At 40.3% G+C, this 23386-nt stretch overlaps 1 protein-coding gene across 1 annotated transcript in view; it reads left to right on the forward strand.

The window, feature by feature from the left end:
* Window positions 1-23386, forward strand: part of FBN1 (fibrillin 1) — a 374110-nt gene that overhangs the window by 331899 nt on the left and 18825 nt on the right. The window contains exons 48-60 of the mRNA XM_089670326.1: window positions 3310-3429; window positions 3514-3639; window positions 7228-7377; window positions 8695-8760; window positions 8853-8969; window positions 10578-10697; window positions 11355-11477; window positions 11814-11945; window positions 12959-13081; window positions 13410-13616; window positions 15842-15967; window positions 19170-19292; window positions 21667-21783. Of these exons, the coding sequence (XP_089526452.1) occupies window positions 3310-3429; window positions 3514-3639; window positions 7228-7377; window positions 8695-8760; window positions 8853-8969; window positions 10578-10697; window positions 11355-11477; window positions 11814-11945; window positions 12959-13081; window positions 13410-13616; window positions 15842-15967; window positions 19170-19292; window positions 21667-21783 (1650 nt within the window). The remainder of the gene's footprint in view (window positions 1-3309; window positions 3430-3513; window positions 3640-7227; window positions 7378-8694; window positions 8761-8852; window positions 8970-10577; window positions 10698-11354; window positions 11478-11813; window positions 11946-12958; window positions 13082-13409; window positions 13617-15841; window positions 15968-19169; window positions 19293-21666; window positions 21784-23386) is intronic.

Genomic DNA, 23386 nt, shown 5'->3' on the forward strand with positions numbered 1-23386 from the left:
CTGGTGATTTGGCCAGTAACACATTTCCTGTATTATACAGACACCACTCTGGTTGAAGGAGCACAGGGGACAGATTTGGACAGCAGCATTGTCAGTCTGGGGGAAGGGAGTCTTAAAAGTACTAGCAGATTTTAATACAGTAACAAATTGAAACTGAACTCCAGCTAATACTTTATAACCAAACAGCAACAGTTCCTTTTGGGATAAAGGCTTTACGCCAATAAATAAAAGCTGATCATTGTAAGCACCCCTGCCAGTGTTAAATGGTTTGTCTCATCGCTGTAACTGCAAGAGAGCTTTTCTGTTGAAAAATGACAGACTTACTGGCTGAATCACCAGGTGAAAATAGAAGAAAGTAAGCCTAAAAAAGGAAACTAATGCAGCCATCACATCTAAGAATTGGTAAGCTGCAATATAATAAATGTTTTGCTTTTGGGCAATACTGCCTTAAAGATCACCGGTAAGAGAACAATCCTAGCTACAGTATATTGGTGTAGATATACAAAAAGAAATACAAATTGCAACCTTGCAGTTGTTAACCTCTTACGGACCGCCCACCCGCAATGTACTGTGGATGGGCGCCCTGTAAAGGCACAGCAACGTGCCTGTATGTCGCTGGCCTTTTCTGGGTACAGGGTGCGCATCACCCCCACGACGTCCGCTGTGATTGTACAATGATTCATGGCCGGGACCTGCTGATCGGCTGTGTTTAATCACAGTACAGAGCTCTGTGCTGACAATCAACACATGGCTCTGTACAGAGGGAACAATCTTGCTGCAAAGCAGCGAGAAGAAACAGAGAGATGTGTTGATTACCCAAGATGGTAATCCCTTAACAGCCAGTGTCATTAGTACAGTGACAGTGTATAGTATTACCACTGATCACTGCATTATTGTCACTGATGATGTCATTGGCAGTTAGTCAGTTCCCACCTCAGTGTCAGTTAGTGTCAGATTGCCCACCACACAGTCACAGTCCCACTATAGGGGGCTGATCACCACCAATAGTAGTATAAAAAAAAAAATCCAGTATATATACCATAGTTTGTAGATGCTATAACTTTCACGCAAACCAATCAATATACACTCATTGGGATTTTTACCAAAGATATGCTGCAGAATACATTGGCCTAAATTTATGAAGATTTTTTTTTCAATTGGGTATGTCTTATAGTAGAAAGTAAAAAATATAATTTTTTCCCCAAATTTTTGATCTTTTTTCATTTATATATATATATAAAAAACCCAGAGGTGACCAAATACCACCAAAAAGATATCTCTATTTGTGTGGAAAAACTGACATAAATTTTGTTTGGGCACAGCCGCGCAATTGCCAGTTAAAAGAGCGCAGTGCTAAATAGCAAAAGAAAATATTCTTGAGACTTGTCACTCTTCCAGAATCCAGTGGCAGGTTGTCAATGCTTCTGCTTAGGTCAGTCACTGAAATGTTATAAATTGCCCCACAGACCTGAACCAGGAGTCTCTAGGTGCCTGCATGTATGCTCACTTACATTGTGGAACTCTAAAGTTTAGGGAGCTTTAATGTGCAAATAATTTCAGTTCCTAAAGTTGCATTACTGCAATTTACTATTTGTTTGAGGCTGTCCATCATGGTGAGGGGCCAAACTGAGTAAGAGGGAGTGGGTGAGGCCAAGAACCAAAGCTGCTGATACCACAGGCCCCATACAGCCAACCTGCCCTCCACCAAAAAAACCAACACAGTTTACTATGCTTCAGTTATGAATGGACACAGTGAGTGATTGTTACCAATCACTCATTGCGTTCATTCAGGAAAAGAAGAGGCTGGTAAATGTTACATATTTCCCAGACCCTTCCACCACTCGCCATCCTGAAGGATCCTACTGTGTGCTGTCAGATGCTGGTGGGAGGGAGAGGAAAGCCGGCAGCACTGCAGGGGCACAAAGGGGGACTTGGGCAGCAGAGGAAAACGTATGGTGCACAAGGAGGGTGATGGGTATTGCAGGGGCAATTACTGGAACTGATCCCCTGTATGGCTCTCTCTGCAGCAGCTGAAGGCCAGAGGGAGGGAGAGGAAAAGGAGCCACCCTCCCTGCCCACATTTGATTCACTCAGCTGCCTGGGCCCCCCCCCCCCTGCTGGCCTGGGCCCCGTACAGGAGGACTAGTGGTACCCCCTTATCCACGGCCCTGCCTAGAACACCCTCATTCACTTAATGTGTCATCTGCATATTAGAAAGTGGTATGTGAGCATATGTAAAGACCCTATCTTGCCCGTTGTTTAGATGTCTGCTCACTGTGCATTAGAAGTTGCTGAAAGTCAAAAAGTGCCCACTTAATTTCCTGATTAGAAGACTTCCAGCATTATTATTATTATTATACAGGATTTATATAGCATCAGCAGAGACAATACAGCAACAACACAGTTCAATACAAGAGGGTTAGGAGGGCCCTGCTCCTTGGAGCTTACAATCTAGTCCTTTCCTCTCCAGCCTTAGTGTCCCTGGCCCACCCCTTTCATTCATTGGATTTCAGTTCTTTCAATCATGGAGGCTCAGCATCACATGTGAGCGTTACCTTGGGTGGTCTACCTGCAAATGTCCACTCCTCCAGACTGACACCAAAGCCTCAATGTATTTTGATTTTTTCACAACTCTTCCCATAAGCCAGCTCACTTGCTTGCATCAGAGCTGAGGGTTCTTGAGAGGAGTACTGAGGCAGGGTGCTGTGATATATTTTCAGGAAGCTATGTACAGCACCCTGTTGACCCCTCCCACTAGCCGGGATCTGCCTGCATTGCATAGAGAAGCACAGATGACAGCACTGCATCTAAAATAAGGTATGCAATCAAAATGGAAGGTTTTATTTCCAAATCTCATCAGCATGTAAAAACTGTAGGGAAGAAACCAGAGAAGGCAAAATATGAACAGATTCAACTTCTGATGTTTTCAGGTTCACTTTAAAAATAACTTTTATCTTAAAATGAATGACATGTTGTATCCTGTTACAGGTCAAATATATGAAATGTCTTGGAATACTTGAATTTATATCCTGTAATGTATTATTGTCATGAAAATAAGAATCACATACCCAAGCGGATTGGAATCTCCTGCCAGTGATTTATGTTGTGTTTTATGTAGTGCTAATTCCGCCAAGTGGAGGACAAAATGAAAAATGTTACTTGAAATGCACAAATGGCTGGTCAATGAGGCAATCCTAAATGACTTCATCTGAATGAACAGATCTAGATAAAAATGCAGCTTAGCTCTTTGTACCTTTCTTAATAGTTTTCTGATCTGATCTTGGTATAATATCGCTGTGTTCTTTCTAGATATCAATGAATGTGAACTTGATCCTGGGAAGTGCGCTCCTGGAACTTGTCAAAATCTGGATGGCTCCTACCGCTGCATCTGTCCTCCTGGATATGTGCTGAAAGATGACAAGTGTGAAGGTACAGTGATCTAGTTTTGACATTAAAATGTACAAATCCAGAGCTTTAAATGAAATAATCTGACCTCTGACTTTATCTTTGCAGACATTGATGAATGTGTTGAAGAGCCAGAAATCTGTGCTCTGGGAACTTGTAGCAATGTTCCTGGCAGCTTCACCTGTCTGTGTCCTGAGGGGTTTGTACTATCATCAACAGGAAGGAGATGCCAAGGTAGAGACTCAATCCTTTTCTACAACATACAGTTCTGTCATTTTGTCATGAGTAATACAGCCAAGTCTTACACTACTAACTTGGAATACCAAAGATGAGCAACGTACATAAAACAGTCATCTTACAAGCAGGCCTGGATATAGGGGGGTGCTGGCGAGGGCTGTACCCCTCCCACAGATTTTAGAGCCAGTCTGCTGGTGCCAATGGGTGTAAGGGGGGACTCTGATGGAGACATTTCATGTAAGGGGGCACTCTGTTGAGGACAGTTAATGTAAGGGGGCACTCTGATGAGGACAATTGATGTAAGGGGGCACTCTGATGAGGACAGTTGATGTAATGGGGCACTCTGATGGAGACATTTCATGTAAGGGGGCACTCTGTTGAGGACAGTTGATGTAAGGGGGCAGTCTGATGAGGACAGTTGATGTAAGGGGGCACTCTGATGAATACAATTGATGTAAGGGGGCACTCTGATGAGGACAGTTAATGTAATGGGGCACTCTGATGGAGACATTTCATGTAAGGGGGCACTCTGATGAGGACAGTTGATGTAAGGAGGCATTCTGATGTGGACAGTTCATGTAAGGGGGCACTCTGATGAAGACAATTGATGTAAGTGGGCAGTCTTATGAGGACTGTTGATGCAAGGGGGTACTCTGATGAGGACAGTTGATGTAAGGGGGCATTCTGATGGAGACATTTCATGTAAGAGGGCACTCTGATGAGGACAGTTGATGTAAGGAGGCACTCTGATGAGGACAGTTGATGTAAGGAGGCACTCTGATGAGGACAGTTGATGTAAGGAGGCACTCTGATGAGGACAGTTGATGTAAGGGGGCACTCTGATGAAAACAATTGATATAAGGGGGCAGTCTGATGAGGACAGTTGATGTAAGGGGGCACTCTGATGAGGACAGTTGATGTAAGGGGGCACTCTGATGGAGACATTTTATGTAAGGGGGCACTCTGATGAGGACAGTTGATGTAAGGAGGCACTCTGATGAGGACAGTTGATGTAAGGGGGATCTCTGATGAAGACAATTGATGTAAGGAGGCACTCTGATGTAGACAATTGATGTAAGAGGGCACTCTGATGAGGACAGTTGATGTAATGGGGTACTATGATGAGGACAGTTGATGAAAGAGGGCACTCTGTTGAGGACAGTTGTTGTAAGGGGGCAGTCTGATGAGGACAGTTGATGGAAGGAGGCACTCTGATGAGGACAGTTGATGTAAGGGGGCAGTCTGATGAGGACAGTTGATGTAAAGAGGTACTTTGATGAGGACAATTGATGTAAGGGGGCAGTCTGATGAGGACAGTTGATGCAAGGAGGCACTCTGATGAGGACAATTGATGTAAGGGGGCATTCTGATGAGGACAATTGATGTAAGGGGGCACTCTGATGAGGACAGTTGATGTAAGGGGGCACTCTGATAGAGACACCTGATATAAGGGGACACAGGTTCTGCTTAATCAACCTAATCTAACAAGAGCCAAATCCATTTTCTGTTCACTCCTGTACCACCTCTACAGTACCTGTCAGTTGTTAGTTCTGAGGCATGAAAAATGGTACAGAAGAGTGTGAGCAAGGAATACTGGTACCCTGCATCTATATCGCAATGTGTGTCAGTGAGTCACACACAGTGTTGACATAATGCTCCCTTCCTGACTTTTTTTTTTACTGTACCCCTAGACCAGATAGGCAAGACCCATCCCTACTTTTAAATACTATTTTAGTTTCTTTTAAAGGTATACTTCTTATAAGGTATTGGTTGTGACTGTGTTGTTGATAGAAAGTGGCTGAAAAGATGATGACTATGTTCTAGTTAGTAAGATTAGTAAACCTAGTTGCCATGGACAGTAATTAAGAATTATAGACATTTTTAAAACCATTAAGGCTCGTTCACACCATACATGCATGAAAACCTCAGTTTACATCAGTTTTCATGCACGCTTCAATGAATTTTAAATACCTTGCAGATTCCTGCACAAAAAAAACCTGCATGGGATACTAGTGTGGTGTGAACGGAGCACATAGAGAACAATTGATTCTGCCATTGCAGAATGCATACAGAATAACTGACGCCTCTGCACCATGGTGTGAACGAGCCCTTAGCCATTTTTTTTTAAATTTTAAAAGGACAATTCACATATTTCTGATATTTCAGTTCTTGGTTAACTATAAAGAGTTGAATCATCAAGTAGTTTCCTATATCTTTCAAGGGACTCCAGTGGTGGGATCGCTGTTCTTGAATTCCCAAGCCTATAATCCTGCTGTTACAATTATACCACCTTCTCTCTTGGATTTTGTATTGATTCTAAATTGGAATACAAGCAGTGGGAGCACCCCAAGGTGGGTGTAAACACCCAGCATACAAAGATGGGTGGTAACAGTTGTAGGAATGATGGCTTGGAGATTTCATTGTTGGAGTCCCCAAGTGATATAATAAGCATTCCTGGATAACAATTTTTATGGAAATTGTGCTTAATATTGTGAACCCCAAAAGTTATTTCTGTTCTGGAAGCATTAATGACCATACTGTGATCAAGTCCACCAAACCTTGCCAACAACAGAAAATAGTGTTGCAAAAACATGTATGCTAATTTGTTTCTTTGATTAAGTTGAACATTTTAGTAAAGTTAAATGATGTTTCTACAAACACAATCCATTTCTAGTTGTTGCAATATTTTTTTTGTGGCCAAGCATTATATTGACTGGGACCAGTTTTGCCTGTTCCATCTGAAGATGGTACCTGGCTGCTGATATTAGTCACCCTTTTGTTTATCATTTTTATATAATATAGAATGACAAACCAGAAGCAAGGAATAAACACAAGCAGGAAATTAATATCACTAGGTATAGGTGCAAACATGTACAGGTCAATATATGGACAGCTGTAAGCAAACTCTATCATAAGTTATGTACTATTATATGAAGTTATTACTATTATGAAGTTATGTACTGTTGTAAAATCACTCTAGTTATTCTCAAAATGGCAGTCACATGGACTAATGAATATGTTGGGAAAGGAAATTATATTTATTCTGAAAGACTGGCACAGAGGAGATTATATATGTTTATCAAACATATCACTAACTCCTATAGACCAGTTTAATGCAGAAGTCTGTTTTTTTCAACACCCCCCAAAATCCAAGGGTTTTCTGGCAATTTGATGACGTCATGGGTCCATCCTCTTCTCTGCTGGTGGTGGTAGGTGTGCCTTACTGCTGCTGTGAATGACACTTATATAATGAAGTGTGAGTTAAGTCTAGTCCAGTAATGAGCTTAATTTCACTGTGGCAATGATTCTGCCCGAACGTCTGGTGGCATCTAGTGGTGAAATGTATTACTGCAAGGGACAGCTCCAGATTGAAGGTAAATATTGCAGCAAAACCTTCCTTTTTTTTTTAATAATGCTCCCCTGAGATTTTTAATATATTAAAAAACAGAGTTACCTTTTAAAGCATTATTTTTAGATCACTATATTCAAATCCTATTTTTTAGTGTATTGTCACATGCAAATTCTGATAGAAGTGCCCCTTTGATTGCAATATTTTGGCATCTTATGTTTCGCTCCTTTTAACAGATTTACGACTTGGTTTATGCTACACCAAATTTGAAGCTGGACAGTGTCTTTCTCCAAAGACTCTAAACCACTCCAAACAGGAATGTTGCTGTGCAATGAGAGAAGCAGGATGGGGATCCCCATGTGAAATATGCCCGGTGGAAGGAGATGGTAGTATTGCTGTATTTTGTAGACATTCTGCTGGCACATTACAGTAACTAATGACAATACAAACCGTTCACATTTATCTACAGAACTGAAGCCATTTGTTCAAGTCTATTATTTCTAGGGTGTTAGTATAAAATATTTATTATACAATGGCATAGAGCACATTTATATCACAGTGCAATCAAGCAAAATAGAAGAAATTCCCAGACAATCCCACAGGGAAACAATTACTCAGTACAACAAAACAGTTTTCCACCCACCAAAAGCTGGCAAAGGGCTCTCTTCAAATGCACATGAAAGCTGAGCTTGGAAGAACATTTATAGATGTACATGATGTGATATCCAAGTGGACACATTCCAAGGGAAATCATGAGAAATACGTGCGCACACTGCGCCAAGTTATTGCAGGAGATGAACTATTCACGTTTGATCAAATGTTAAGGAACACTGCCATTTTAACCCTAAAGAGGCCAATATTAGCGACTAAATCACTCATGTCCATTAAGCGATGTAGTCTTGTATGGTTTTAAATTGAAGATGATTTTTAATAGAATATTATATAGTTTGCACAGTACTAAGCAACTGATTAAGCAGAACTTTTTTACTGGTAAAAAGCAAAACATTGTATTGCTGAGAACCATATTGTAAAGCTGGCCATACACTGTGCAGTTTCCATCAGTGGGTGGCCCTGTCACCAACCTTCTGCCCCATGTCCTTTGACTGAAAAATCACAGTCCTGGTGGAAAGTTGTCAGTTGAACTGCAGTTGCATGTAATCAGATAGAGCTGCTGTTCAGATATTTTCAGCGGGGCTGGCTGTCAAAATACAGTATGTGCAGTGGGAGATTCGTCCATCTGCACTCTATAGCCAGCAGGCTGAATGGGAAAAAAAACCTATAATTTGTAGGGCCAGCTTAACAGAGAGTCTTATCAGCAAGAACAGCATTCACAGCAGTAATCAGCACACACTCATTGTACAAGCTTTAGGTACTGTGTTGCTGAAACCAAAATGTAGAAACTTTCTATGTGTTGCCTATAAAAATCTGCACTAGATTTTATTCTAGTGATCAATTGAAGACTTCAAGACCACAAACCATGTATAATTTTGTTAGTTCTATACACAGAGGAATTCGTTTTGTTCTTTTACGAGGGCAATGCTGCTGTGCCTTTGGTGGGAAAGTTGATAGAAGTGTTGGAACCAAATTTAAATTATAGAATGACTCCATTGGAGTGGTGCAGGGTTACATCAAACTTATTATAATGTAGTTATAGTATAGCATCTATGACAGAGTATAATGGCTTTGTGTATTTTTTTTTTAAGAGGCTTTCCGAGAGATCTGTCCGTTTGGAAGTGGTGTGGTGGTTGGACCAAATGATGAGCGAATTGGTAAGATGTAACACTGAACAATAATAAGACAAGCAAGGGGAACATCATATGCAGAATTTACAGTGCTCTTTTCCTTTTCCACTTTTCTGTAGACATGGATGAATGTACCGATCCAGACAAATGCAAGAATGGCCAGTGTATCAACACAGATGGATCGTATCGGTGCGAATGCTCCTTTGGATATGCGCTTACAGGAGATGAATGCATAGGTCTGTTATAATGTTACTATAATAAAACATACTAATAAATGTGTTTGCAATTAGTAAATTTAAAGGGACCCCTTGATACCAATATATTGTGTATTGCTCTGATATCCTGGTAACACAAGGGAATGCAAGTTTCACAGCGCACTAACAATATGCAGAGGACTACAGAAAAATGTAAACATGATAATATTACTGTGGTGCTTCAAAATAAGAAGAAGCAACCATGTTAGACAGCACCTGTGCCATGATTCACCCATCCTTGATAAACATTTGCCACATTGCCAGAGCCTACATGTTGTCTGGTACAAACAGATCAAAATTCATCCAGTTCAGCAGAGACTGAATTTCGATCTGTGTGTGGCCCTCCACGTTTGACAGACGTCATTCATTAGATTGACTTCAATTGAACAAACACGTTGGAAAACTTTCTTTGATCAGCAGCTGCAGCCAACTACCCACAGCCTCTGATCAATGTATTCCGACACTGAAGAGTCCGTCTGTCAGAATACAATGTCCCATCAAGGAGGATTCCTCCCTTCAACTCTCTTTCCATTTGTTGTTTTTATTTTATTTTCATTTACCCACTGGCTGAAAAAAAGAAAAAACTAACCATCTATACTCAACCTAAATTCCCATGCTACATCTGAACATGAACCAACTTTCTCCATGTTCACAAAGCCTGTTTAGAGACACAGCTCCTGGTTCATCGGGGATGGCTGCGTAACTCTGGTACACCCATGGTGTTATACTGTTGCTCCCTTTATTTCTGAAGGTTTACTAAACAATGCTTACACTAAAGTAGGAGTGCTCAACCCGTGGCCTGCAGGCCACATGTGGCCATTGGAGCCCTCTGATATGGCCCTCTACCTCAAATTGAATGTAGGAGTTTTGGTGCGCATTCAAAAAGTGCACAGCACCCACAAGATATAATAGCAAATAATATAAATACTATAGCAAAGTGCAACTTGCCAGCAGGACAGCCGCTGGTGCACTGCACTGCAGTCACAGTACAGGTAAAGCAAATCAGTGTGAAAGCAGCCTTATAGGGGCTCAGGACAGTAAAGGCTCATTTACATTTGTGGTTTGGGGGGGCAGCAAAACCATATAGTTGAGATGTGTTTTCGCCACCCCCCCACCCAACCACTGGTGTAGTGTCAGGGGTTGCAATGCGACCCCCCCTCCATGTTTTACACTTGAACAGGAGGGGTGGGGGCAGCATATAAAGGAGCCAATTCCTTCTATTTTCCTCCTGCAACCTCTGAAATTTGGCTTCTCTTCTCCCTCCCACAGGCATTCAGTTGCTGTAGGGGGAAAATGTTCATTTTGCTATTCAAAATAAAAAAAAATGAAATTTGGAATCATTTCATTTCATTTTGGCCCATGACCAGTTAGCAAAACACTTAAGTGACCTTCGCTCTTCATAAGGTTGAGCACCCCAGCACTAAAGTATTATAAAACACTTTGTAAGCCACATAACCCAGGCCTTGAATAAACCACAAATTATCTGAATTAGCTGTTCATCCAACAAGCAAACTGGTATATGTAAAATATGAACAGAATACTGCCATTTTTTCTGTGACAACAACTGATTTTACATACTTTCTGTTCCAGATATTGATGAGTGCTCTGTTGGAAACCCTTGTGGAAATGGAACTTGCAAAAATGTGATTGGTGGATTTGAGTGCACTTGTGAAGAAGGATTTGAGCCTGGACCAATGATGTCCTGTGAAGGTATTCCATTAAGTATATATTCTGTTATCCATACTACACACATTATATGGGTCATTTAAAATTTCATAAACCAAGTAAAACAAAATGCTGGATGTCAGTTTCATTAATCAGAATTTCATTATAATTGTTGTCACATATTTGCACAAATATTCAAAACCAATGAAAATGTGCTCAAATTGATCTAATCTCATTCCATGGTTTGTTACAGTAACCCCTATCTCCACCCCAAATAATGTGTAGAGGCATGTTAGGACTCAGAACCCAACAAAACTTTTTTTTCATTTTGGACAGAGTGAGGAGGAGTTGGAACTAGCCAGATTTTTAATGCATTATATTTGTCTGTCCCTATTGGAAGGATTTCCCTTCTCTTTCTGTCGGGACAGGAAGTGATAACAAATCTCTCCATGGGGGCACAGAGTGCTGCAAAACAGAAAAATGAGGAATGACAGTGGTACATCTGTTAGAATAATATTACTGGCTAGTCTCAGTGACAACTGCTTCCTTCATTTCTCATCCTACTGTCAGAGAAAGTGAGAAAATGTCCTCAATGGAATGGGATGCTGCACATTGCCAACAAATGGGTTAAATGTTTTTTCTTTTAATTTTGTATTGGTCTTCTTCTATTTTATCCTCATTGATGTATCCTTCTTTTAATAGATGTTAATGAATGTGCTCAGAACCCTCTGTTGTGCGCTTTTCGATGTGTCAACACCTATGGTGCATATGAATGCAAGTGTCCAGCTGGTTATGTGCTCAGGGAAGACAAGAGAATGTGCAAAGGTGAGTGCTATATACAAATGATTCAACAGGGTTATCTTCATAGGCAACTATAAACTAAATTCCTTCATTTGGGCTAGATTAGAATGAAGAAGCAGGAAACAAGGTGTCTGGGGCCTGAGGATGCTAATCAAATGGGCCTAGAAAGTGCTCTTCTCTTCTTTTTGTACTTTATATTCCAGCCTCTGATGACTGAATCTTGTTTAGTCTGACTAAGTTGTATAAATTGAGTGCATAACATGCATTTTATTACTTTGATGGTTGCTTGGTACAAGCTTTATTTTTTTACATTGATAAATGAGAGACATTTTATTACCAACATCACTCTCCATTTTACAGATCAGGATGAATGCGAAGATGGTCTTCATGACTGTGACTCTAAACAAATGATGTGCAAGAATCTCATTGGAACATATATGTGTATATGTGGACCAGGGTTCCAGCGTAGACCGGATGGTGAAGGCTGTATAGGTACAATAGAATGACATTCAGTTTGGAAACCATGCGTATCCTGTATATAAACTGTGCTTAAGTGCAGTATATTACGTGTGTCCGGGTCGAAGCATTTACAGTCCATTTAGAGGCTCACCATGTACTTACAATGTACAAGACTAGTGCAGTTGTCTACTGAATTCAGATTTTATTTTGAGAAAATACCACATTTTACATTTTGTTATATAGTGGGCCATTGCAGGACATAAACATCATGTCCCTTGTCAGATTTACGGACATATTTGATTTTTATCACAAGAGTTCACCCAGTAAAATTTTGTCTTCACCCATTGGACCCTTAAATTTGTTTTTTGTACTCATGAGAGAAGCCTAGCTGGAGGTATTAGAAGAAGCCCATATGCAGGGGTTTCTATATGCTGGTCAGTTCCAGTGTGGATTAACCTTTTTCCATATTGGAAAGCTGTAAAAAGTAGACCAGAGTGAACTAGATAAGTTAGTATTGCTAGATATTTGGTAGATCATGCTGAACTCCCACAACATGCAATTCATATTTGTTTGTTTTTTTGTGTGATTTGCATGTATAAGTTAAAGCTGAACTCTGGGATAAGCAAATATTGTCTAGATACAAAAGTCATGTGTATTATTACTTGAATCTTGGAGTGGCTTTGTATATTTCTTCTAGATCTGTGTAGTAATCCAGTGTGAAACTTTTCCTGTAATAAAGACCGGTCGCTGGTGCTCTCCCTCCTTGTGCAGGGTGACTGGTCTTGTATCCACCCCCTCCTGTACTTCTCAGCAAGCAGGCTGCTGGATCTGCACAAACTGCGTGAAGCACAGTGATGAAGGCACTGCAACTTTTACAAGTTATTAGCTGAATTTGTAAAGGTGTTTGGTACACAAAAAGTAGATTTATATCCTACTTGGCTATTGAGGGACATATTTAAATACTTTTTTTATGTCTGTTGTTCAGCTTTAATAATAACGCCATCATGCTTATGCTATGTTTAACATGATTGTTTTTGTTTTATAAGATCTGAATGAGTGCCTTAAGCCTGGGCTGTGTGAAAATGGAAAATGTCTGAACACCATGGGCAGCTACAAGTGTGAGTGCAAAGACGGATTCAATGCCAGCATTACAGAGACAGAATGTATTGGTGAGTATGGAGAGCTTTTTACAAGTCAGAGAGACAACAGACAGAGAAATATATAAATGTATCATCTAAATCACTTCAGATAGATAAAGGTAAAAGAGAACATATGGATGTGGTTGGCATACAATAATTGCCTTGTTAGCTGTTTTTGCAAAGATACAATTATGAATGTCAGCTCGGAAAGTTGGATCACCCGTCTAATGAAGAGACCATCGTGCTGCTCAATATACTAATACTTAAAATAATGTAAAACACGTACAGTTGCATGCATATAACAATATGACAGATGGCAACCACAGAACCAACAAATCTATTTTTGCATTTGTTACAGACAACCGTCTCGGATATTGCTTCACCGACGTATTACATACAATGTGCCAGCTTGGATCGTCAAACCAGAATTCTGTTACCAAGTCTGAGTGTTGCTGTAATGGTGGCAGGGGCTGGGGTATTACCTGTGAGATCTGCCCCTTCTCTGGAACCGTTCAGTTTAAAAAGCTTTGTCCATATGGCAAAGGATATACAACTGGAGGAGAAGGTATGTACTCAGATCAATGTAATATATTTTAATTGTAAAAGGAGAAACGTTGTTACCACCTCACCAGTGTACAGTGATAGTGCTTTTATACTCTACAATACATAACTGTGGTGGTGCTCCCAAAGGATTGCAACAAAATCAATTACACAGTGAAGAATGCCACCTTATGGGACAAATGAGTATTAGCTTGTCAATTTATTCTGTATAAATACAGTATATATATATATATATATATGTTATTATTATTATACAGGATTTATATAGCACCAACAGTTTGCTCAGCGCTTTACAATATAACGGGAGACAATACAGCAACAATACAGTTCAATACAAGAGGGAAAGGAGGGCCCTGCTCCTTGGAACTTACAATCTAAGAGGGAGGGGCTAGTGGTACAAAGGGTAGTAACTGTGGGGGATGGACTGGTAGGAAGAGTAGAAGATTCCATTATTAGCTGAGGGCAGGATAGGCTTCCCTGAAGAGATTGGTTTTCAGAGATCGCCTAAAAGTGAGCAGAGTAGGTGGTAGTCTGGTTAATTGAGGTAGAGAGTTCCAGAGGATGGGGGAAGCTCTGGAGAAGTCCTGGAGATTAGCATGGGAGGAGGAGACAAGGAAGCTAGAGAGCAGGAGGTCGTGCGAGAAGCGGAGAGTACGGTTTGGGTGATATTTGGAGACAAGATTGGTGATGTAATTTGGGGCAGAGTTATAAATGGCTTTATATGTTATTGTTAATGTTTTGAATTTTATAAGTTGGGCAATGGGAAGCCAGTGGAGGGATTGGCAGAGAGGGGTGGCAGAACGGTTAGTAAGGTGGATGAGTCTGGCAGCAGCATTCATGATAGACTGAAGAGGGGATAGCATGCGATGAGGTTGGCCAATGAGGAGGGAGTTACAATAGTCAAGGCAAGATATAACAAGGGAGTGAATAAGTTGCTTAGTGGTTTCCGAGGTTAGGAACGGCATATCTTGGAGATGTTGCGGAGGTGAAGTCTACAAGATTTGGACAGTGATTGGATTTGGGGGTGAAAGGACAGATGGGAGTCTAGGGTTACACCTAGTACCCTGGCATGAGGGGAGGGAATGATGATTGTGTTATTGATCTTGATGGAGAAGTCAGGGGAGGGGGCATGGGATGGGGGGAATACTAAGAGCTCAGTTTTGGAAAGATTGAGTTTGCGGAAGTGGAGTGACATCCATGCCGATATGTTGCTTAGTAGGGTAGTAATGCGAGAGGAGACTGAAGGGGGGAGGTGAGGAGTAGAAAGATAGATTTGTGTGTCATCAGCACAGAGATGGTATATATATATATATATATATATATATATATATATATATATACACACACACACTGTGTGTATATGGATATATTTAAGGCCAGTGCCTGAAGGAGTTAGGCAAGCAACAAAACTAGAATGTTGAAGATCACGTTACATAACTGAAAAAAATAAACAAATCCATCAAGTTCAACCAATAGAAAAAAAACAACAAATAGAAAAGTGAAGTGGAAATTTAATTATGCAGCTAAATAAGAAGAGTCCACCATTTCTGGAAACTGAAAGTGAGATTTAGGTGGAGACAGACATATTCAATCTCACAACAATTGCTTAGGACTCTATGGGGCTCCCCCAGCGACTTCACCTTGAAGCCTGAGCTAACCTTGAGTTATACAGATAGCCATGGAATTACTGTAACCTATAGCAAGATGAGATTCTATAGTTCATTAAGGGATACTGTATTTATAGTGTAACTAAAGACAGAACTTTTTTTAGTTTTGTATAGAAAGGAGAGGGATTTTATTTCTGGCTTTACCCCCGTTAGGGAGATTTACCTTTTCTATTTGTCCTGTTTACCGTTATCACCAAAAGGGAAAGTGAAGGAAAATCCCAAATTTTCGGTTGTCACCAGAACAGGAAGAGAGGTGAAATCTTCCATTGGACGCACTAGGTCTGGTGACTCTGGTAACATCCAGGATATCGCTCGCTCTGAAGGGATTTCTTCTCACTTACAGTTTAGGACAGGAAGTGAAGGGAAATCTCCCTTTAATTTTGCAGTTTCCCATATGACAGGGGTTACCACTCTTCCATACTCCATCCAAAATTAAAAAAGTGATAAAGCTGGGCAGTGTAAGAAATGGGACTTTGGGCAAATTATACTGCATATAATCTCACTTCATTATATTATTTCCTATGTTTTACAATTTATATATTATTTTCGTTTTCTTATCTAGATATTGATGAATGTCATGTTCTACATGGAATTTGTCGCAATGGACAGTGTGTAAACGAAAGAGGAACATTCAGATGTGAATGTAATCTAGGTTATATCCCTGATGTGACTGGCACATCCTGTATAGGTAAGTTGCAGGTATATGCTATAGTTCACATTCCATGCTTGCAGTTCTGTTGGAGACATAGATAGAACTATTAATGGATGAGCTAATGAGAGAATCAAAATAGGCAGTATTAAATAAGTATAGTCATACAGTTTTTCCTATGAAAGATTTATATTGGCCTTATCATATATCTCTATTTACTCTGAGCCTTCTGCTTGTGTTTGTGAGTAACACTGATTCCTAGCATGTGAAGTCATTAATTAGGTCTCATAATGGACATTTGTACAGCTGCTCCTAGGGACGCCTGGTGTGTTTTTTTTTTCCTACCTCTAAACTCCCCTGAATGTTATGCAGGCCATAGATGGGTCGAAAATCGGCCGATTTTTCGGCCGAAAATAAAATCGGCCGATTTTTGGATCGTTAGTGGGCTAAATGTTCGGCCGTTTTTCGGTACTTTGGCAGATTTTTTTTATCGGTAAAGTTGGAAAAAATCGGCCGATTTTGCCGATCGGCCGATTTTCGCGGCAATGATGGGCAAATCGGCTGATCTTTTACCGATAAAAAAATCTGCGCATGAGCAGTGACCTGCAAGAGGAAGACAAAAAGAAGAAGAGGATGAAGAGGAAGAAGGGGAAGAGAAGAAGAGGATGAAGAAGAAGAAGAAGAGGATGGAGAAGAAGAGGAAGAAGAAGAAGAGGATGAAGAAGAAGAGGAAGTAGAGGATGAAGAAGAGGATGAAGGAGAAGAGGAAGAAGAAGAGGATGAAGAAGAAGAGGATGAAGAAGCTGAAGAAGAGGATGAAGAAGAAGAGGAAGAAGGAGAAGAAGAGGAAAAAGAAGAAGAAGATGCAGAAGAAGATGCAGAAGAGGATGCAGAAGAGGATGACGAAGAGGAAGAAGAAGAGGATGAAGAACAAGAAGAGGAAGAAGAAGAGGATGATGAAGAAGAGGATGATGAAGAAGAAGAGGATGAGGAAGAAGAGGAAGAAGAAGAAGAGGATGAAGAAGAGAATGAAGAAGATGAAGAAGAGGATGAAGAAGAAGAGGAAGAAAAAAGAAGAAGAGGAAGAAGAGGATGAAGAAGAAGAGGATGAAGAAGAGGAATTCCAGTCCGGCAAAAAGTGTCCCTGCAGAGAGCTCTGCTATTTCTTTGACAGTTCCTTGACATTTATAGCGGTTGCTACATTGTATCTATTTGTTTCCGAATAAAAACCTCTGTATCCTAAATGGATACAAATAGATACATTGTTGCAACCGCTATAAATGTCAAGGAACTGTCAAAGAAATAGCGGAGCTCTCTGCAGGGACACTTTTTGCCGGCTGTAGACGGGATAAAAATCGGCCGATTTTTTTTACCGTTGCTGGTAATGTCGGCCGCTTGAACGACCGATTTTTCGTTTTTTTAAAAGAAAAATCGTCCGATTAATGGCCTGCATTAGTCTATGTTTCCATGCACACATAAAATTTTAGAGGTGTTTAGTGGTAGGAGTATTTAGAGGCAGGAAAAAACCCACTGCCAGTGCGACCAGGAGTAGCAGAGATTTGGCAGAAAAAATGCTTGAGGCTTCTAAACATGCGTTACACTAGGTGCATTTAGTGTTTGAGCATTAATCAATTTCAGTGGCCAGAAAAAATTATTTGTTGTGGCCAATGAAATGAATTAACACCCAAATGCTTGACGCGGCTAAACACACCTAAATCCGTTACACACTTTTACAAGGGTGAGGCTTTTTTTTTGCCAAAACACTGCTGTCAGGAGGAAAGGCTTCTAGTAGACTTAAGAAAACATCCTGTGTGCGTGAAGCCTAATAGGGCAGCAAATGTCAAACTTTGCGTGACCGCTAACTACCTAATGTCCGGTTCAGACAAAGTAAACCTGCCATAAACCTGTGGCATTTTGTAAAATCTTTGTTCTCGGTTCCTTTAATTTTCTGTTAGTGGTATCAAACTAATGTTTGTTGGTTGATTGATTGTAGTAAAAAAAAATTTCCCAGGAACAGGATGGAAATTGTTTCTCAAATGAATGTTGTTTTTATTCAGGAAAGATCATACATATTGTAATGAAACTTGTTTAATACTCCTGGGATTCCATTCAAATATTTATTTATTTCAGGTACTTATATAGCGCCGTCAATTTACGCAGCGCTTTACATATATATTGTACATTCACATCAGTTCCTAACCCTCAAGGGGCGTGCAATCTAAAGTCCCTAACGTACATTCATATACTAGGGCCAATTTAGACAGGAGCCAATTAACCTACCAGCATGTCTTTGGAGTGTGAGAGGAAACTGGAGTACCCAGAGGAAATCCACACAGGCACAGGGAGAACATGCAAACTCCAGGCAGGTGGTGCCGTGGTTGGGATTTGAACCGACGACCCTAGTACTGCCAGGCGGAAGTGCTAACCATTTAGCCACTGTGCTGCCCATGTAGCAGATCTGGTTGAAATTTTAGGGGCTTTCAAACATAATTAGTTGACTCAATGATAGTAAGAAAAAATGTTCTGAGGAACTATTTTTCCATGAAGGTTCAAACAAAAATCTGTGTCTGGCCACCTAAAGTGAAATTGGTTTTAAAGGCTCAAGGTTTTTTACCTTAATACATTCTCTGCATTGGGGTAAAAAACCTTCTGCATTCAGATCCCCTTTATACTTACCTAAATTTGATCTCGATCCAGTGCTGTGCATGAGAGCAGAAGCTCTCTATTCTTTCTCCCTGCTCATAGGCCCAGGTACAGCATTGGTTCCTGCTGCTGTCAATCACAGCCAATGAGGAGGGAGCAGGGGCCAAGCTACACTCTGTGTGCCAATGGACACACAGAACACTGTTCAAAAGCAAGCCTGCATGGTTGCCCCCATAGCAAGCAACTTGCAATGGCAGCACTTGGCGGGGGGGGGGGGGGGGAGCCACGAGAGTCAGCAGGGGATTCGAGAAGAGGAGGATCAGGGCTGCTCTGTGCAAAACCACTGCACAGAGCAGCTAAGTATGACATTATTTGTTATTTTGTTATAAAAAAAATTACCTTTAGAATCACTTTAAGCTTAATAAGGTAATAAGGTGACAAACATACATTTTTCATGGGAAGTCAAAATAATTATGTTAATGTAACACTGAATAGTTTCTTCAATATACAAAGATGTTTACTGTGATTAAGGCATAGGAAAGAATTGACTGGAATCCTATACTGTTTGGCTTGAACTGATGTGGTATTATCATTCCAGATCTTGATGAATGTGGTCAGTCTCCCAAACCTTGCAATTTTCTTTGCAAGAATACTGACGGAAGTTTCCAGTGCTCCTGTCCACGTGGTTATGTTTTGCAGGAAGATGGAAGAAGCTGTAAAGGTAATGTCGCTCTGGGACCTGGGTACTGTGTATGCAGAACAGAGGAGTCTTATATGTACAGCATAAACATAATACCTTGGCATGTTCCTTGCCAGACTACATGTATCCTTTGTGATACTGTTGACATTATTGCCCGGCCATTTTTCAGTTTTCAGTGCTGTTACAGTTTGACTATTAGTTACTACGTCATGCAACATCGTACAGAAAATATTATAGCATTTTATGGCATATATAAAGCTTTTTTTAACTATAAAGAGAAAAAAAAAGTCCTAGCATGTTGCCTAAAAATAATTTCCCTTGCATTTTTTTGAAAAAAAACCCCTTCAAATAAAAATGCCAGGACAGTACAAAAACCCCAAATTACCTTTTTTAGAGGGTAGACTCCCCAAGGTTTTTTTTTTTTGTTTTTTTTTTAATGAAAATTTTATGAAAGACGTGACACTGTGACAGTAGTAATGGCAATAGTTAATAGTTACATGGGTAAGATATAACCACTGAAAAAAAAAGATAGTGACAACCTACAATTTTATCCTTCACAAACTATATAAGACACAATTAAACCATTAGCCAATGAGATAATGTTTACTATCCCCAAGGATATTTCATTTTTTGCCACAATTATTTGCAAATAAAGAGACATGCTGGTATTGAGGTGCTTAAAACATGGAGATTGGTAATGGTGCATGAGATACATTAATGTACAGGTCATACACAGGGGGAGGAGGAGGTGAAGGGGTAGATGTGCAGATGTGTAGGATAAGGATGGTGAAAGGGTTAATATACATGTCACATACCGAGAGAGGCTGGAGATCAGATGTACAGGAGAGGAGTTGGGATGGGGGTGGGGTTGAAAGGGTTAAGAAAAGGATCCCACAGTCAGTAAAAGTTCCTCCCAATGGGGGTTGATATTCTAAATACAAATAGGCTGCTTACATTGCAAGGAAAGTTTCATTTTTCAAGGTGATGTTCCCTTAATTTAGAAAATGTGGTGAAATTTCACTTTGCAAAGAATAAACAATCACGTACAAATTAAATTAAATTAAAAAAAAATGGCATTTTTGCTTGCACCTGATTGGGTGATGGAAGTCAGCAGAGCTTTACTTCATTCACTGTGCTCTGGGGTAATTCCTTTGCAAAATTCAAATTCACTTGAAAAGTGAAAAGTCAATTTGCCTTTATTAAATCAACCCGGAATGAACCAGCTGCTGCTGCTAATCCATTCTTTCATTCTTTCTTGATAAATGACTATGGTAGGGAAGGAATCAACAATGTAAACAGTAGTATGGTAATGTTACTATAATCAGCCATCACAGCGATAACAGAAACATAGAAATAGTGTTTGGTTTTTTTTTTGTTACTGAGCCACTCAGATCGGTTTGGTACACTGGAGTAGATTTTCTAAAACCGGAGCACTCAGAATCTGGTGCATCTGTGCATGGCAGCCAATCAGCTTCTAACTCCAGCTTAATTAAGGTTTGGCAAAGAAAAAAAAAAACGGAAGCTGATTGGTTTCTTTGCAGAGCTGCACCAGATTTTGCACTCTACAGCTTTAGTAAATAACCCTCACTGTGTTTGTGAACCCAGCCGTCCTTTTAACCAGGGCAACGGCTGCCTGATGGTGCTTTACTCAGTCCACTGAGTTAGTAACTTGCTACTTCACCATTTATAAATGTATCATAAAAAGCAGTCAACTTGTACACACAAACGCTATGCACATTGCCAGAAAGATAGTAAAAATTGAAGTCAAGAAACTGTCCTCCTCTGAGCCACTATAGTCAGATAGACCACTATAAACTGTAGACAGATATGTGGTTTATGTCCCATTCGGTTATTTACGTCTGCTCATGCAGTGGGGTCAGTTTACTAAAGTAGAGCATGTTCAATATGCAAAGTAATATTTCCCTTCGCAGGGGTATTTTGTCTTAGTTTTTAGTGGGTGTGGTGAAATTTAACTTTGCAAAAATTACACAATCAGGTGCAAGGAGAATTTTAAAAAAGGGGGTTGTGCTTGCACATATTTGGATGATTGATGCTAGAACAACTTCACATCAATCACTAAGCGAAGTGAGAATCCCCTTCCAAAGTAAAAACAATAATTAGTGATTAGTGTATACTTCTTTAGTAAATTGACACCAATAGGACAGTTTATAAAAACAGATTGCATGTCATTGTGGTAATTGTCCAGATCGCCATCTATTAGGTTGGAATATAAGATGCAGGACGAGAATAAGTGAAATGTGATTGTTTGAAGATAGTGACATACAGCTAAGTTGAAGAACTTACCCACCTGGAGCAGAGAATACTACGACCAGACTGCATTGGGGTTTTATTTCTGATCACAGTGCAAATACCATCTATGTGTTTATCTTTATAGATCTTGATGAATGCGCAACCAAGCAACATAATTGTCAGTTCATTTGTGTGAACACAATGGGAGGATTTACATGTAAATGTCCTCCTGGATTTACACAGCATCATACTGCCTGCATTGGTAAGTGCAATATTATATATTACCAGATTGTGTACTTTGTACTTGCTAGTACATAATAGGGAACTTTGTGAAATATCCTCTCATTTCTAAAGTCTAATGTTTACCACTGTTTAAAAGCTGTGAATAATTAAAAGCAGAATATACCCTAATTGAGCTTAATGCCTGCATTCACAGAATGTCTTGTATGAAATGAATAAAAAGCATTCTCTCATTGGACAAGGCGGAGAGGAGGTTCGGTGATGTCCCTTTTTTCACCTTGTCCAATCAAAGATTGTGTTCATTGAAGAATTACAATGCATTCTTTGTGTGGTGGTAGTGCCAAGCAAATGATCCCCTGTGGTCAATGTGTAGAGGGAAAGCCACTCGCATAAGACTTGGAAGATTACAGGTAATAGTGCCAACTACTACAGTAATTGTCAACTTCCCCAGTCGCCGCTCAGGTATGAGATATGCATACTTACAAGCTGAACCAATGTAAGTTTGCAATAAAGATCATACCAGGAATTCAGATTTAATGTGTATAGGGCTTGATTTTTTTTAGTGTTGGAGTTGAGGTTAAATGCTAAGAGCTCACTTTGGCTGTTAAATATTGTAAGGGGAAGGAGGTTACGTGATAAAATGGTTCTAAAGGCAGAAGGTTTGTTACCTTAATGAACTCTATGCATTAAGGTAAAAAACCTTCTGGGTGCAGTTCCCCTTTCAGTCCCCCCCCGCCCCCCCCCCTCATACTTACATGAGCTCCATCTCGATCCAGCCATGTGCATGAGAGTCACAGCTCTCCTCATTGGCTCAAACAGCAATGGGAGCCATTGACTGCTGCTGCTGTCAATCACAGCCAATGAGGAGAGAGCAGGGGCCAGGGCTGAGCCACGCTCTGTGTGTGAATGGAAAATATCCATTCACAGAAGTGCAACTCGGTAGCCATCCTGCTTGAGTGTCCCTATAGCAATAGGCTTGCTATTGGGGGCAATTGGCTGGGGAGAGGAGCCAGGACCAATGGGGGATGATCCAAAAAATAGAGGATCGGGGCTGCTGTGTGCAAAATCATTGCACAGAGCAGGTAAGTATAACATGTTTGTTAGTTTTTTTTATTAATTAAAATCACTTTAAGAGCTCCCTTTGGGGGTTGGTTAAGTGTTCAGCTAGGTGAGGGTTAGGTTTAAGAATGGGGAGGGGGTGTTTAAGTGTAGGGATAAAGGTGTCCATTTATGAAAGAGAGAAAAGCCCAGATCCTGATGATCTTGGCCGACCTCTCATGTGCAAGTTTATGAAACTGAGGTGAGGAGAGGAGAATATGTTCTTTACTGCTCATCACAGGACACACCATTCTGACACTCGTTTTAGAGAGATGGCCGGTTTATGAAGGTGACATCTGAAGATCTCACTGGCCATCTCTGTAAAATACAGTATCTCCATCCCATCTTCTCCAGCCCAGAGGTAGAGAATCTAGGTGAGAAGCTGCTGTGATAGGAGGAAAAAGGCTTCTTTCTGATATCACCACCAATGGGGTTAATAAATATATATATATATATATATATATAATGTTTTTAGATATACATAATGTTTTTAGATATATATATAAAACTGTGTCTGTCTGCATTTC

Source organism: Staurois parvus, unplaced genomic scaffold (assembly GCF_062004578.1).
Source record: "Staurois parvus isolate SC_StPar_1 unplaced genomic scaffold, SC_StPar_1.0 ptg000089l, whole genome shotgun sequence".
NCBI lineage: Eukaryota > Metazoa > Chordata > Amphibia > Anura > Ranidae > Staurois > Staurois parvus.